Source organism: Lepidochelys kempii, chromosome 12 (genome assembly GCF_965140285.1).
Source record: "Lepidochelys kempii isolate rLepKem1 chromosome 12, rLepKem1.hap1, whole genome shotgun sequence".
NCBI classification, from domain to species: Eukaryota; Metazoa; Chordata; order Testudines; family Cheloniidae; genus Lepidochelys; species Lepidochelys kempii.
In genome coordinates, this window is record NC_136391.1 from 25,590,434 (window position 1) to 25,608,293 (window position 17,860).

Genomic DNA, 17,860 nt, shown 5'->3' on the forward strand with positions numbered 1-17,860 from the left:
ACCAAGCTAGGTAAATTTCTGATAAAGATCTCCAATTTCTTTCTAGGGTGAACTATTTGTCTCTAATTCAGAGACTGATCAGAAAGCTATGCCGTAGAAATTCAGATACTGATAACAGATGCTGCCTCTGTGTACATTTCCCTTTGTTACTTATTCTCTCATTCAGTTTTCAGGCTAAGGTTAAAATATAAGAACTTGCTGAAGTTGAGCCCTGAAATTTTAAAGCCCAGACTTACTCAAACCCAACCTTGGGGGCACAGATAGAGCCGAAGTTATAAAAAGCTGCTTTCCAACTCAAAATTTCACTAATGAAAGGAAATCTTAGTGTATAAGAATCTAAGCTGTGTTGGGGACTTATTTTCCAAGGAAACCATGTGTAAGTTGTGATAGTTAAAATGCACACTTTGTTTTGGTTAGGTTTTGACAACTTTGAGAAACTGCTTGCAGGAGCCCACTGGATGGTGAGTATGCAAATACTTGTTAAATATTGTGTTCCTATTAACTTGGTACAATGTTGCTACTAAGACTGCTGGTGGTGACAGACTTTAATCAGTTGTGGAAAAGTACTGGTCTTCCCCAAGCTCCTTATTGTTTCCACTGCTTTGAAAACACTTTCTGTTGGAGCTCACCCCTCCTTCCCAGTCTTAGATCAGTTTTTGTTGCCACTCTTCAATTTGGGAAACAATTGGACCAAACTCAGAACCTCTTATTCAAGGAAGTAAATTTCTTTGGTCACTGTAGTTTTCTCTCTCATCTCTTTCCTACATAGGACAACCACTTCCACACTGCTCCACTGGAAAACAATGTACCAGTTCTGCTGGCCATGCTGGGTGTCTGGTATATAAACTTTTATGGCTGTGAAACCCATGCGCTCCTGCCATATGATCAATACATGCACCGCTTTGCTGCTTACTTCCAGCAGGTAAGGCTCAGCTTGTACAGAAGGTTCTCTGTAAGTCTGTGCATAGATAGTTCACTGCCTTTTTTTGAGGTCAGGTGCACTTTGCTTGTTAGCATAAATCATCTCTTTTGATGGTGATCACTGGAGCATAATATAACAGGCCACTTCACCTGGAATCGTCCCTTAGAATATGTGCTAACTACTTATGCTAAACTATCTATTCCATGTAGTATTGAACTGTGTTAAAGTACAGTTGGGTTCAGACTATGGGGACGACTGCAAGTGCAGTAAGATCAGGCTTCCAGGGCTAGACATGGAAAAGCCTGAAAAGACATGAAAACCCAGACCTTGCAAAGAGCTCTGTGTGGCTTGAAAGCTTGTCTTTCACCAGCAGAAGTTTGGTCCAATAAAAAAATATTGCCTCAACCATCTTGTCTTTTTAATATCCTGGGATTGACCCTCCTAAAACCACACTGCACACAATATAATGGCATTTTGGAGAGTTCTCAGGAAGATTACTATCTTGGTAACACAGTAATACAACTATTGGCTCTTCACAACCATCAATAGAGAGGCTCATAAAAACCCTGTCTCTCACAGATTTTTGTTAGCATCCCAACCTTCCTGATGTCAACAAACCAAATTATCTTTTTCAATTTTAAAAAAGTTAGTAAACAGAATTAAAGTAAATGGAGAAAGTTGTTACAGGCCTAATAGACTCCGCAAGAACCAAAAAAAAAAAACGTATAGGGTATATCTGATTATAAACTTCTAACCTCATTGCTTGTAGGGTGACATGGAATCTAATGGGAAATACATCACCAAGAAAGGCACTCGTGTGGACTACAATACTGGCCCTATTGTGTGGGGTGAACCTGGAACTAATGGGCAGCATGCCTTTTATCAGCTCATCCATCAAGGTACAACTGTAAAACTGGTGACAGCTATGCAGAACACCTGGGTTTGGGAGGAAATTCTGAACAGCAGATGCTGCAGAGGTTGAAGAATTGATACAGTCTTGAGGGCAGGGTATTGGCTAAATTGGCATAGGCTTCTTACTTACCATCAACCTATTATATTATTGTTAACCAGTGGCCTTAGAAGGCAACATGCTGTGGTGTTGCAGCAAAAGGATTTAGGACTAATATCTAAAGTAGAGCTGGTCAAGAATTTATGAAATATTTATTTTTTGGAAAACTTTTTGCTGCTGTTTTAGACTAGTTTAGAGTGGCTGAAATTTGTCAATTTACGGGTTTTTTAGGAAAACTTTTCCTGCTTGATTTTAATAAAGTATTCATGGATTTCTAACATTGTCTTCCCTGCAGGAACTCGTATAATCCCCTGCGATTTTCTAATCCCAGTCCAGACCCAAAATCCAATCAGAAACTGCTTGCATCACAAGGTAAAACTACTTGTGCTTGTAATCATTAGCAGCCATATTTCCTCTTACTACAGCTGAAGAGACTAGAGTTCATTCAACACAACAGTATTTCAGAATTCATCTGTTTTAAACACTGGACCACATTTTTAATGTCTGAGACTGCCCCCTCAAGCAGGGTGTGGCAGAACAATCTGACCTGACGAAACAGAGGTTTTGTTCCTGCAGAACTTGCAACTCTCTAGTCTAGAGGCAGACAAAATGTGGCCTGTTGGAGGGGGTTGTATAGAATTACATTTAAAAATCAGGCTAAGTCTGCATATTGCGAGGAGTCAAATTTTCAAAGGAGATGATGGAACCTTTTCCTTAAGAGATGCTCCTGACCTCCAAGCTTTGCACATCCTTGGAAAATAAAGATACCAACAGGCTATTTATCTTCTGAGCATTGTCTCCTATGAACCTGGACTGATTTATTAAAGGTTTAATCCATCCATTTATATTGGCTCACTTTTTAACATAACTATAAACTGACTTTTTTCCATTAACTTTCCCAGTGCAATGTGTAACTTTCCTAGTGCTACCCTTTTATTTCCAGCTTTGGAGGGGAAGGTTGTTAGTACTCCTCTTAAATTACACTCTAGATTCTTGTGACAGGATGTTAACACTGATTTCAGACAAATATAAATAACTTCTTTAAAAAAAAAAAGACGACCGAGCAATTTCACTCAGTCATTCCTAGGCATGTTAGAAATGATGTATTATGGTGACTGATAGGCACGGCCCAAAACAGAATGTGATCTCCACCCTGAAGTGCTTGCAAACTAGTCCATGTGATACAATGAGGAGGTAGCATGACTCTTAAAGGAGCGATGATGGGTAACTGCAATAAGAATATACATTTTATTCAGGTAGGGCTGGTATGTGGCAGGACATTAAGGTTTCTGTCTCAGTTCATGGATTTCTCAGCTGGCTAGCTTTGTACAGGTCTTGAGGAGAGGCTGACTTGGTGTGTCATCTGATTAAGAACATCCCATGGAGTGGGGGGTGTGGCATAGAAGAAAGTGCATAATCTTGTGAAAAGTGGATGAAAACACAAGGAGCACTACAGAGGTAGATACAGTGCAGTGGTTATTGTGGTGGTTTCTGGGGGTGAAATCCTGGCCCCACTGAAGTATGATTTCGCCCTGAATCTTTAAATTTTCTCCTTGTCATATATTCATGACACTGAGAAGCCTTCTGACTATACTCGGAGAAAGAAACCATATTTCTGTTGTACTGTACCTGGTACCTCAGTTTTAGCTCTAAGTGACTTGCCTGACATTGTGCACCCTGGAATGGAATCCTGGTGCAGTACTGGGCTCTAAGCACTAGATAGAGAGGGAGCACTATTAACTAGAAGGGCAGTAATTTGGCTAGCTTGTTAATATCTAACTTCTTCCCATTAGATCCTTCTGGCCAACTTTCTTGCTCAGACTGAAGCCTTGATGAAAGGAAAGACTGCTGATGAGGCTCGAAAAGAACTGCAGGCTACTGGGCTGAGTGGAGATCCTCTGGAGAAACTTCTTCCACATAAGGTATCAGTGTGGTGATAACTGTCATTCAAATTACACTGCTATGTTTTGGTGTCAGAAGCATTGTGTGTGTTGCAGACAATAGGTGGGTACTATAGAAATGTTTAAATGTAGTAGGTTAGGAGAAATGAGGCGCCCTCTGGTGGCGGTTGGCTAGACATGAACAGCAGCAAGCTGCAAATGTTGAAGTTTTGGAGATTCAGTGACTGACTTGGGAGGTCTCACTATGGGGCAAATTCCTTTTTAAAAACCAAACTGTCATTGTTGTGTTAACAGAACACTGCAACTTTGCAGCACTTCCCAGACAGTACAGGCTTTTCCATGTCTAGCCCTGGAAGCCTGATCTTACTGCACTTGCTGTCGTCCCCATAGTCTGAACTTGTGTATGTAAGAGTCTGCTTGGGCCTAATTTTTAGGTCCAAACACGACCCAATCCCACATAACCTAAATCCAAGTGGGAAGAATTGTTTCCAACCTGACCCATGCCCATGAAGTCAGCACAGCGACAGCTGTGCTACCATGCCCTGCTCCTATCATCTGCAGCCCCCTGCTCTGTGTGCTGCAGAGTAAGAGGCACTGTAACTCTTTGGCACACTCACTCAGCATCACCCCATGCAGCTAGGTGGCAACATCCTGATCTGACCAGGACCTAACACTTGAGCCCCTTTGGTTGGGTTGCAGGGCTCTACTGTACATGCTCCTGGCATTTGGAGAGGACATTTTACAACTATTATGCTGACACACTTATTACAATATGGTCTACGGGGATGACCAACAGATTGAAATTGCTATTATCTCCTTCTAATACTCTTCATGTTGCTCCCTACAATCTTTAATTAAAATAAAACATAACTTGGTGTGTGACTGATACTAGGGGCCTGGAAAAATAGATTCATGTGATTCTGATATGGGACTCTGTTTGGGATGTAACACTTTGTTTTTTGTTTGAAAGGTCTTTGAAGGAAATCGCCCAACTAATTCCATTGTGTTTACAAAACTTTCTCCATTCATTCTGGGAGCCTTAATTGGTAAATATGTCTCATTATTAGTAATGTTCAGTGATGTTTTTCTGAAGAGGCTTAGTTAATTCTGGTTTTGTTTTTTATAGCTATGTATGAACACAAGATCTTTGTTCAAGGAGTTGTGTGGGATATTAATAGCTATGACCAGTGGGGGTAAGTCTTACTAACCTATTTCCAATCCTTATGAACTATGGCACTCAACTTCTCACTTTCTTAAAGCTTAAGGTAATAAAGCAAGTCAGCTACATATTCTTTGTGCTATTCATCAAAGTGCAAAAGCTTCTGCTGTGGCTCTAAAGACATAAAAAGGCAAGTCTATTTATGGAATAAGATGTGTTTATCCACTGTTAAACCCATGCATGGCATCACAACAGAATTGAGGGAAGATTAAGGGACCTCTACTTTTATTAGCTTTAAGAAACTATACATGGAAGGAGGGGGAAGAGGGAGAAGAATAGGTGTTCTCAGCAATACTTATGGAAATATTAGAGGTGGAGAAGACCAAGAAAGTGTTACAAAAAGCAATCCCCTTCGAGTAAAGGGTAAACATGGATTACCTTCTTTGTATGGAAACTAATACTAAGCAATATGACAGCACAGCAGCTGCCAAGATACTGAAGCACCCAAAAAACCCACCTTTTGATTTCCTTTTCCTGTGTCAGGAAAACATGCACAGGGTTGTCCTCTGACCTAGGAGCCCTAACACTAATGTAGGCTCTATTTCAAATGATACCCTCCACTGTCACATGAGGTACATCTTGGTCAAAACTTTTTTAAAGGGACTAATTTGGGCCCCCCAGAGACTGAAGTGCTGAAACTTGAGACCTCTTGCAGGGCCTGATTTTCAGAAAGTGCTGAGCACCTGGCTCTGACTCAGGTTCTTTCAAAGCTCTCAGGTTGGGTGCTTAAAATCACTAGTCACTTGAATATCCTAGTTCTTGACTTAGCAGTCATGGACAGCACTTGGTTGACTTACCAAGTCACTAAATAAACCTTTTCTTTGCCTCCTGGGTCATGTATATGTTGCTGAAGGACAGCAGCCCTTTGAGGAGTTCCCCACTTTTCTTCCTTTCAGATGAAGACTAGCCTTTCTTAGGAGCCAGTCAGTGCTATTCCTTGTCACTGTTACCACTGACTATATGGCTCATAGCTTACTCTCCCATGTAGAAACTCCCAGGAGGAAGTAGAGGGGCTGGGATGTGCATAAGATTCAGATGAAACTTGTGCCTTCCTTTTGAGAGGGTAGTGGAAGAGGATGAGGCCCTATAAAGCCCAGGACTCTACAAGGGACTCTGTTCTCCACTCCAGAGATCCAAGACTCTGCTCCTGTGCACTGATCTAGAGATTCTACTTTCTGCACCTCTCCTACAGAGCTGTGCTACCATTATTCTTCCAAAACACTGAAGTAGAAGCTGAACAGGGGTCTCTGCAGACTGTAATGCTGTCTAGAATAGCATAACTCCTGTGAGGCTAACCTGTGAGGTCTGGAAGGGAGGCGGTGCCACCAGGGTGAGGAACAACAACTCCTCTATAGTCCAGTGGTTAGGGCACCCATCTGGGAGGTGGGAGACCAGATTCCTGTCCTATGCTGCTCTCATGACTCTAATTTATCCAAAGTGGAACTGCTTCAACAGGAGAGAATGAGGGACCCCCTCTTCAGAATATCCTGAGGCCCCTGTTCAAAACTTTTCTCCCCATCAGGTAGGGGAAACTGAGACCAGGTCTCTAATATCCATGGGGCTAAAAGTTAAGGGAGAGCGCATCACTACCTCCTCTGGCTAGATTTGAATGGGGATCTATCCAGTAGCCCATGGCTGGTAAGATATGCAGGGGAATGCCTCTCTTCCCTTGCTTAGGCATGAGGTAGGGCTCTGGGCACCTAAAACAAGGCAGCAGTGTGTATGCCCAGAGGCCAAAACTTTAGGCACCTAGGGAACTTTTCCCCTGAAATTTTAGGTGTTGAGTGAGTTTAGGCACAGCTAAGCAAGGTTTCATGGATCACAGTAGCATCTAATCTGGGGTTTGTACCTAAATATCTGAGTCTGGGTCTGGGCCTGGGCCTAAATGAGTTTGTACTAACTTAATTTTTTTCTCCCTCTCCATAAAATGCAGAGTTGAACTTGGAAAGCAATTGGCTAAGAAAATTGAACCAGAACTAGATTCTGATGCTCCAGTGACATCTCATGATGGCTCAACAAATGGGCTCATTAGCTTCATCAAGAAGCATAAAGCTTGACTTGAAAGATTCAGAAGATACCACCAGTCTAACTACCAAACACCCAGATCAATGTTGTAGTAATTGCTTTTTAGCTACTTTAACCAAAATAGCACTTTACACTTGGAGCCCCGTAACTTGTTGCAGCTAATCCTGTTCTGTCAAATGTGTTACAAATGGAAGCTAGTTTTGTGAAACAGAAGTTGTATAGTTGCTTTCTATTTTTGTGGTTGTCAAACTGTAAAGTGCAGCTGGTATGTCCCTCACTAATTCCTCAGTTGATCACATGTACTAAAATAAGAAAATAAAAGACAGTGGACAATAGAACCTCTTCACTCTGTTAAGTGCAAGCCTGATAATCCTAACTTTACCAGTTAGTTCACTCAGTTTCAGAGTATCTAACTTCAATTTGTCCTCTTCTTTTGAGACTGGTGTTACTGTAAACTCAGGGGTTTAAGATTAGGGGAAACACCTTGCAGAAATCAAACAACCCAATGTTGCAACACTGCTCAGATTGTATAGTATGATATGGTCTGTGATGAAGACCTGGTCATAATGGCCACTGTAACCCCTAGGGATTCATTGTTGCTGCTATTGTGCTAAACAGATAAGTAAGGCTGACAAGAGTACTATGGTGGCTCTTCTGTATTTACTTGTCCAGATTCTCCATGAGCTATGGATATATCAGACAGCTACTCCAAAGAGGACAAAATTTCTTTCCTGATGTGGCATTGATGTTTTTTAGACTTCAGGAACACTTAGATGTTTGGTATATTTGCATTCAATTTCCTATCAAGCTGCTGGAGCTTAGCACCACTTACTGAGAACCCCTCTGATTTCCCGTATCTGTCTTTCAGGATCCTCCAAACAATTATACATACAGTAATTGTATTTGCTTCAAATTGAATAAAGAGAACAAAAAAACAATCTTGACAAACAAGCCTTGAAAGTCTGTTATGGAAACTTAAAATCCCCCTCAGCCACTGTGTGTATCATGTTAACTATAGACTCTACACAAGACTGCACAGGTGGCTCTTACAACCCCTATTTCTTCTTTACAGCTTATAAAAATGAGTTGATGATCCCAATCAAGACTCAAAGGGTGGAGGGGCAGTGTGAGGGGAAAGCAAGACCAATTAACTCTTAATTTAATGAGCCCTACACACCAAATACAGCTTAAAAGAAAACTTGCAGAAACCAAGCTAGAAGTAGAAAACTTCAAGCTTACAACCCCTTATCTGAGTACAAACGCATGCTGCACTCATGTGAATTTGGGTCTTGGAGACATGGCACATGTATGACAGTTGTGGCTTTAATACTAATCTAACACTTCTTGCAATGCTAATCACTTCCCATAATCTCCTGTGGCTACTTAAATTTGAGCTGCTATCCAAAATACAGGCATATGAACCTGAGTGGTGGTCTGCACAACAGCAGCTTCCTTGTAAGCTTACTCAAAAGGCAGAACATAATGCAACCCTCATGATCCAAGAGACAGGTTTCTTACAGCACCTTGCTGCTGACAAATAGCCAAAATAACAAGTGACCATATTCGTTTTGGAATTTAAAATCTTTTTGTTTCAGTGTGAATGTCCATTAACCATGCTAGCCATGGTATGTTGCTAAAAGTTATTCAGAGTCAAGTTATTTAATTCTTATGATATAACCAGGTGGTCCTAAACACACCCATATAGATTTTTAATACTTCACCCTCCCTGCTACTTTTGTGACAAAAGTAAATAAAAATGACTAAGAAGCAGTTACTAGATAAAACACTGCAGTTTTATTTGTAATGTGAATTCCTTCAATTGCTTGACCACTCTAGCAGTGGGATGCTTCATAGTGACTGTCTTTTGCCCTCTTGTTAAATACAGCTGTGAAACATGACCCCTTTTAGTCCACAGTATCTGCTATAGTCTTCTTAGCACAAGGCTGGACAGCAAAAATTAGAGTGGTACTTTGCCTTACTGTTTGTTTTGTAGGAAGCGGAGCCTTTCTGTGGATGAGAAACAGGGTGATTTCTCCCCTCCAGCAAGAGATGGTCAGACACATGGATTTTCAAAGGTGCTCCAGGTTGACATCTCTGTTCTCATCCAAGTCCGTGAATATCCTACAGTTGACATTGATGGGAGCAGTGTTAGGCTAGAGCTGAATGCTCTTGGAAAATCCCACCCACAATGTTCATTCTGGAAACATTTCAGAACTGCCTTAGGAAGCAGAAAGACACAACATGCTGTTGGTGACGCTTGTCTCTCTTGGATGTCAACTACTCTTGGTATTTAATTTTTACAAATATGCCTCCCAAACAAAGCAGCTAGCAACAAGGATAGTTCAAATTAATCCAGACTTGCTTGCAAGGGAGACAGTCAACCTTAGGATACAGAATAATTTAACCATGCTATGTTTTGTGCATAATAAGTAGCAGGTGTTGGAGCCAGTTAAGATCAATACATGATAGCAAAAAAACAAACTTACTATTGTTAGCTTTTGGTGGCTGGGCTCAGGATTCTTTGCTGGGAGCCTAGCTGCTTGTCTCCTAGACTAGAAGAACATTTAGTGACTAGCCTCTTCTGGCAAATGAACTGCAATTGTACTTTCCTTTCTTTAGTATCCTCTCTGGCCACCTGTAATACCACCATTTTCCAAAACAATAAAAGCTGTAGAGGTTCCAGCTACCTACCAATCCTCTTTCTACTCTTAAGCAGCTTGGAGAAGCTGTATGCATCTCAGAAACCTGGTAAAACAGCACTAGTGGTAACCTGTCTCTTCTATGCTCTTGCATGCACTTAGGGGATGGGGCCCTGAAAGCTGTGTGAGGGTCATCAGCCACTTGCATAGGGAATTGTTGCTCATGAATCACCTGTGCTGTAGGAAGGCATTGCCAAAGCATAGGCTTCAACCAGCTGGAAACAGCTGGCAGGCTTGTGTGTGTGTTCACACACACTTTGGTTTGATGAAAAAATACATATCCAGATAAGGGGCCTCAGTGTTGCTTGAAACTGTTGAGGCTTGATCTTACAAACCCTTGTTCACACTGGATAATCCCCTGACTTCAGTTAACTAGCACCAGTAAAAATCTGCAGGACTGTGCCTTTGAGCAAGTGGGCTTTGTTTCTTCCCAACAGAGAGTGAAATGACAGTAGTGAGTAAACCATGCTTTAGAAGGCATATTCTTCTGGTGGCCTTTGCCTTTCCTAATAAATTATCTGGATTCTAAAATTATTCTGTCACCAGCAAATCTCCCACAGTGTGAAGTTTGGCTACTCCCTCATGTTTTTAGTCAAACAGATCCTCTGGAATAGGTTTCCACTCTATATAGAGAAAATTGGATCTGGAGGGTAAATCCTCTCTTGTTTCTCTACGTCTGTGTAATCAAACTTCTGGTTAACTTTTTTGGCCAGACTTTGTAATGTAGCTCTGTCTCTTCCCCTTTTCTCTTTGGAATTTTATCTAGTAACATTCCCAACTGTTTACAGCTTTGGTACTATGCCTACTTATAAATATTTTTAAGAAGCCTGGCAAAAGGTGGGAATCCAATAACCACAGTACAGGCTACTCAGTACTGAAAGGAACCAGTTCCCAGCTGGTATACAGAATAGGACTAATAAGTAAGCAGCTGCAAAAGATGCCAATAATCCTCCTGATCTATTACTCAACTCTTACTATGGTCTATGGCTTTATTGTGCTCATACAAGCAGGTTAATTGGGTAGACAGCAGCTGATTTTGCTTAATTGTTGATTGGGAAATCAGAATTAATACACAAAATGTGTGTTTTAATTAAGCAATAGCCCTTATCCTTGTTGGCTTCATAGCCTGACAATAGGCTGCAATAAGCGTTCTAAAGGCATATATGAAGTTTAGTTACCTAGAAAGGAGTGTAGAGCCAGACTACTGGAATATACTGATTTGAAAACTGCAATCTTGTTGAAGCAACTTTGAGTTACACCCCATCAAACCCTATGGACTTGCTTAGTGGGTAAGTCATACTGAATGTATTTGATTTATTGATTCAAAGTGATGGAGGATTTGAAATGAGGGGATTTCTCATACAAGAGGAAGGGGAGAAGTTCTTCATTCTCTGTGTAAGCTGAGCAATAGCAGCTACTGGCTGTTACATATGTAACAGTTGTACAGGTTTCTACCACAATTGCCTCTGAAAAATGATTGCTGAAGTGTACGTTCTGATGAGGAAGATTTGGCAGTTGGGAAGTGCATGTTAACTCCGAGTTAGAGGAAGAGACTACCAATGGCTTTATTGACCCAAAGCTGTACAGCAGCACTAATTCTGATCTCAGCTCGAGAGCTGTACCCTAGTAACCTGCACAAAACAAGCTCTTAAAGGTCTATGCCACAACTGTGCCTGTAAGATATTGATACTGTAAAAATCAAAGGATTTTTCCACATTCAGGATGTTTTTAAAATGGAAGTGATATTCTTCCTCTGTCAGTCACCTTTACAGAAGGGCCCCCATGGGACTAACAACCAGGACTTCTTTACCAACTCCCTATGTGACCTTGAGGAAAAATCACTTTGTTCCTGTGACTCCATTTCCCCATATGTAAAATAGGGATAATACTACTTACCTACTTCACTTCCTTTGTGTGTGTGTTGTGGGGAGGGGTTTCCTACTAGGAAAAAAATCAATAAGTATGCCAGCTGCTGTCCTACAAGGATCCCCTCCGCATCCACCTGGAAAGAGGAACTTGGGCACCTAGTCCTTCTTCCAGTGGCAAGCACCCTGATGCTACATCCCAGAAAGTAACACTTACCTGGGCCCCATTATGAAAGTGAGAAATGCTCCAGATACCCCTGGCCTGCTGGAAAAATCCTCACTCGCTATTGATGCAGCTGGTCAGCCCTGTGAGCTGCTGCCAGCTGTAGAGGATGATTGATCATTCTCTTTCCCTGACCCAGCCCTTAGAAGTGCAGTAAAAATTGCTGTGCAGGACAGGATGATAGAAAAAGGGAGCTACCTACCTTGACCTATTTTTCTGGCATTTGGTCCTGTCTTCTGACTGTTGTTCCTGTGTGATTGGTGGTGGGTGAGGTAGCAAATGTATATGCTTATTAAAAAGCTTCTCTGTCAGGGGTGGCTCCCCCCTTCTACTGTAGAGTCCTGTAAGCAATCCCCAGGTAACTGGTTTTGTTTCTGTGGATTTACTAAGGCATTCAGTGATTAGGGAACATTTGGAGGAAACCTGCTTTGATCCAGTGGATTGTTGGTATCTCCCATGGTTGTAGCAGATCCCTCCTTTGCTGGGGCTGTTTGCACTTGCTTTTAGTCCCATTCTCATGATGGGTGCAGGTTGGACTCTCCAGACCTCTGTACCATATAAAATGCTTGCTATCCAAGAATTTAACAAGTCTTTGATTGTTGCTTGTTTGTCTGAGGAACCAGAAGTCTCAGGAAAGGTTGGCCAGCAGGCAGTGCCTGTTGTGCTGGTTGTGGAATTGCTGTGCGGTAATCTAAAAATACTGATGAACACTGGTCAATGAGGGGGCATTTTTTGTGTGCATGAATTAGACTTTCCTGTGGGAATGCACTGATCTGGCTAAATAGGGGCCCGTTGAAATTACAAACGGGAAGAAGACGCGCAGCCCCAGATAAGGAACTCCTTCCCCCTCTCCCCCCTTCCAGGCACACTTGAAAGACAATAGACAAAGCTACAGGCTTTGAGGACCTACAATCCTGTCTCCAACAAGTGGCAAGCTTGTTCTGCCAAGGCTGGGAACTAGCAGATGAAAAGGAATGAACAGTTTTTGCAGGAGAGCCTCCCTGCAGCAGGGGGAGGGGGAATAGTTTGTGGGTTAAGGGAACAGACTACCCCAGGCTGACAATAGGGGGTTCGGCGTGTCTATAAAAAGCTTAGACCTACTATGTGGAAGACCTGTTGTCTCTGATGTGTGTTTGTCCTTAATAAATAATACTTTGCTTTAAAGAAGCTGATTTGTCTCTGGAAGGAACAGACTTGCAGGTGCTGGACGTAGATCAGACCTGTTGAGGTAATCGTGGTCAGTACACGGGGGACTGCAGCCCAAAGTCTGGTCTGAGAGTGGGGATGGCCTGAGGTCTTAACCCTGAAAAGGGATGCACTCCATGAGACCAGAAGGGTCAAAAGTGCTGTTAGCCTAGTCACTGCAACTCTTGTCAGAAGAAACTCCTGCATATGGCCAGACTATGGTGTATTTCTGAGTAAGTAGAAAATACAAGAGCTTGAGGACTCTCAGGAGTTGGGACTCTAGCTCCAGTGGATTTATATTGTTTCTATTCAGTAATTATATTGCAATATCATTTGATCCTTTATTAAAATCCACTGTTGCATGACAGTCTAAATGATTTCTGCATGATCTGGAGATGGTAGTAAAGCCTTACACTGCTACTGAAAAGGCAGAGACCTCATAAAGTGAGGTCCACCCAGAATGATGTCTGTGCCAGCCAGTAGACTGTGATTGGTCCTGGCCATGTCTCCAGAAGCAGACTTGAGAGAGGAGGTTGTCCTATTATTTATTTGTATTAGGGTTGCTCCTAGAGGCTCCATCCAAGATTGGGATCCCATTGTGCTAGCATGTTTTAGGCACAGTAGGAAACAATCTCTCTGCTGGGGAAAATTTAAAATCTAGACAACACAGACATAAGGTAGGAAAAAGGAGGATAATAATACTTCCTTTTACAGATGGGGAACTGAGGCATTGAGAGACTAAATATCTTGCCCAAGGTCATACAGAAAACTCTGTGGCAGAGACAGGAACTGAACCTAGATTGCCTGAGTCCCAGCCAGAGCTGCTTAACCCCAGGGCCTTCCTTCATCTTGAAGGCCATCAGGGAAACTGAGATAGTAGCTGGCTTTATCCGAAGTGGATTAGGTTAATTTAATGTGATGGCTTTGTGGTGTGTTTGTATTGGGTTTGATTACTTAGGCCTCGATCTTGCAAGCGCTTAGTTACATGTGTCTCTTTTACGCAGATGGGGTGACCAGACAGCAAATGTGAAAAAATTGGGACGGGGTGGAGGGTAATAGGAGCCTATATAAGAAAAAGACCCAAAAATTGGGACTGTCCCTATAAAATCGGGACATCTGCTCACCCTATATGCAGATGAGTAGTTCCATTAACTTCTGTGGGACTATTTATGTGCATAAAGGTAAACATGTAAGTGCTTATAGGCTCAGAGTCATTGTGCGTATCGCTGGTGGTGGTCTACCCATGCTGCTCTGCAGGTGATGGAGGATGGTAGTTTGACTGTGTAAACTTTGTAACTTATTCAAAGTCAAAATTAACATATATGAAGAAATGTTTAACAGTTCATGGAATATAAATTATTCCATTGAAAGGGAAAAGAAATAAAATCAGATTCATCTTGTATCCCACCAGAAATACACGCAGTGCAGCCTGAGAATGCAAGCTTAAAAAAGGAACATGTTTGCATTGTAATGTGAACTAATAAACTGGCTCTGAGCATTATGATTACAGTGATGGCATCTTGTAGCTCTTCTGTTTGCTGAAAATTTGGCTGGAATTATCAGTAAGAGATGCCCTTCGGCAAAACCTCTGGTGATCTAAAATAAGGTTATATTTTTCCAAACTCTGAAGCAATAAATAAAGAATTTCAGTAGAATTGCATTCTTATCATAACAGACTTCAGTGTGATCTTAATGGTCTGAGCTCACAATGCTTGAAGGGAGCTAATCTGAGCAAAATTTCCTCAGAACACTTAGACAGCTTGAGCTGATCCTCACTTAAAAATTATGAATCTGCAGTCTGAGGGGTTAGACACGTGTGCCATGAATTTGTATACATCATTCAAGTAAACAGACAATTGTTTAATCCTAGTCCTTCATTTTGCCTAGAAGAATGAGGGAATGAATCCTGCTGTTGAACAGCTGTAGAAAGCATTCAGTTCAGGCAATTGCTGCTACTGTTTCTTGTTGGGAGACACAATTTGGCCAATTTTCTCCCGTGGAGCAAGGGAGGGGGCGTGGGTGAGAACCTTCACCAGCCCTTTTGCTGGCTTCTATGTTACTTGCACCCTTCAACTCCTTGTTATGCAGGCTGAGGCAGGAGGAGGGGTGGAGCCAAGATTATGCACATTTACTGCCTCTGCTTGCCCATGCCCCACCGCAGCAGGCTCCAGCAATGCATGGAGTCAACACAGTAACAAAGTGGGGTCTCCTTGGGGCCCCTTACTTCCATGCAAGGGCGCACAGCAGGGCTCATGGCTGAGTGGTGAATAATTTGATCAGATACCCTGACCGAGTCTAGACTATGTCTATGCTGTAATAAAAGACACGCAGCAAGGACGCAGCTGGCCTGGCTCAGGCTTGTGGGTCTTGGCTTGCAGGGCTATAGAGCTGCAGCATAGATCCGTGGGCTTGTGCTGGAGCCTGGGCTCTATGACCCTGCAAGTGGGGTAGGTCCCAGGCCTGACCCTCAGCCTGAGCCCAAATGTCGACATTGCAATTTTTAGCCCTGCAGTCCAAGCTCCTTGACCCGGAGTCTGATGACTTGGGCTCTGAGACACGGTGCTGTGGATTTGTATTGCAGCATAGACTCTTTCCATATAGCCTACAGGTCTTTCTACAGCAGTAAGATGGGGTAAGACCATTGTGGGGTGTGGGGGAACTCAGTGACTTTGGGCTTGGGATTGAACTGCTTGAGCTGAAGGCATTTAACAGTTATCTGGGAAAGGTGGGTGGGTGTGACTGATTACTGGAGCATGCATTATGGAGGTGGCTGGTAGGGTCTCCCATTGACTGCTATTGTATTGGATTTCTCCTCTCCATAATTACTGGTGAGGCCTTGTGCTTCTGTCTTTGTACCTCTGCTTATCGGTCAGCATTTTGGGAGAGCAAGAAGTGTCTTTAGGTTCACTTGAAATTAAGTATAGGCACCTTCTGGGTGGATCTTGGATTGTTACCCCATGGAGAACCCAGGAAGGCCATAACCCCTTCTTCCCTCCCTTCCCCCTCCCTCACTACGAAGATGTAGATCAACAGCAATATGTCTATGCAGCCTGGGGCAGAAAGCGTAAATTATACATTAAACTCTTCAGCCACAAGCTCCTCAACCTTTAGTGATAATGTCACAACCCTCCTGAACTGAGCGAGACTCTGTCCCTGCATGGTGAAGCTGGGAGGCTTACGGAGTGAACAGGGCAAGTGGCCAGAGGCCAAAGCATTCCTTGAGGCTGGTACTGTCTGTAGAATCTTTTATTTCTGTGAATTACTTATTGGTTCTTAACATTGTTCATCTGGGATCTGCTCCAGCTCCCACTGACATCAATGGAAAGAGTCCCATAGACTTCAGTAGCCATTGGATTGGGTCCTTGGTTATTAACTGCAATCCTGGGGAGATTCCTGTGGCCTGGAAACACTTTCTCTGTAGAGCTTGAATTTTGTGCCATCCTGGAACAACTGAGCTAATGTGTATGGCTCTTACCTCTCCACCAGCCAAGGCCACAGTGTGGAATGCAAAGACCCCAGATGAGGGGCATGTACCAAATATTCATACAGGAAACTTAAAATGCTGCAGGATCCCCTTTAGTGTAAATAACACACACTCCCTTAAAGAAAAGGAGGACTTGTGGCACCTTAGAGACTAACCAATTTATTTGAGCATGAGCTTTCGTGAGCTATAGCTCACTTCATCGGATGAATGCATCCGATGAAGTGAGCTGTAGCTCACAAAAGCTCATGCTCAAATAAATTGGTTAGTCTCTAAGGTGCCACAAGTCCTCCTTTTCTTTTTGCGAATACAGACTAACACGGCTGTTACTCTGAAACACACTCCCTTGCCAACCTCAGTTTCATGATTTTTTTGTTTTGTTTCTGATGTAAATAATTTTCAAAAATAAAAGGAAGGGGGAACACCAACTTTGTGTGGAACACTCCAGGTAACTTTTGGGACTAAACTGAGGCACTCTGCTATTAGAGAGCCTATGGTGACACTATTGCTTATTAATACATTTCACCAGCATTATTTTTCTTACTGACTAAATCTAGGATAAAGCAGAATATAAATGTAATGTAATTAACTGTGGACATGACTTTATTAAGAAGAAAAATGCAACGTTAAAGGAATTTTTTTAAAAAATTCTCTTAAAACCATAAAAATCTTACTCCCAGCTGATATTGACATTCTCTTCATGTTGGGTGGACTTATCCCTAAGGAAAACTATAGGAAACTTTAAAGTGTCGGGTTCTATTTAAAACCTTGGTGGTCCTTAACGGCTGCCCCCACTGATCCAGGCTGGTATAAACTTAAACAAAGCTCTTTGTTGCTCTTGAATGTGACATAATCCTTTCATCTGGCATGCTGAATGAAGTATGTACATGGCTTTTTTGCTAACCCTGCTGGGCTGCCTTGTTACACCTTCAGAGCAAACCACCCCACAGTAAAAACTTGGACTCTGTCATCCACCCTCATTGCAATAAACAATTGATAACTACAGCATCCTTTAGCTTTAAAAAACTACCTCTATTTAAACCTGTCTCTCTAGGAAACAGCCACTTGCCTCCTTCTTTCTTACAGATGCAGAGCACTGAATATATATAATATTTTGTTTGCATATTTGCTAATTTGAAGCTCTTTGAAGAACCCTACAGGGAGATCAAAGACAAAAGATTAGGAAGTTTTTAATAAAGTGAAGAAGGATCAGGTTAGATCAAAGGGATCAGCTGACAGGAAATAACTAGGTGCTGTTGTTGGCTGACACTTCTATGCTTCAGGGTGATTTCTGTGTTAATGGGAGGTCAGAAGAAGGGTCGCTTTATATC

At 42.3% G+C, this 17,860-nt stretch overlaps 1 protein-coding gene across 2 annotated transcripts in view; it reads left to right on the plus strand.

The window, feature by feature from the left end:
- The window catches only part of GPI (glucose-6-phosphate isomerase), a 28,626-nt gene extending 20,612 nt beyond the window's left edge, over positions 1–8,014 (plus strand). The window contains exons 11-18 of one of the 2 annotated variants that reach the window (XR_012154508.2): positions 418–461; positions 770–922; positions 1,692–1,821; positions 2,227–2,303; positions 3,725–3,853; positions 4,803–4,878; positions 5,092–5,181; positions 6,985–7,071. Coding sequence is in view for 1 of the 2 variants with exons in the window: in XM_073307921.2 (XP_073164022.1) it covers positions 418–461; positions 770–922; positions 1,692–1,821; positions 2,227–2,303; positions 3,725–3,853; positions 4,803–4,878; positions 4,959–5,025; positions 6,985–7,108 (800 nt within the window). In the remaining variant the exon portion in view is untranslated. Of the gene's footprint in view, positions 1–417; positions 462–769; positions 923–1,691; positions 1,822–2,226; positions 2,304–3,724; positions 3,854–4,802; positions 4,879–4,958; positions 5,026–5,091; positions 5,182–6,984 lie in introns of both variants that reach the window. The other variant, XM_073307921.2, reaches the window with a different exon arrangement.
- Positions 8,015–17,860: the final 9,846 nt, after the last annotated feature.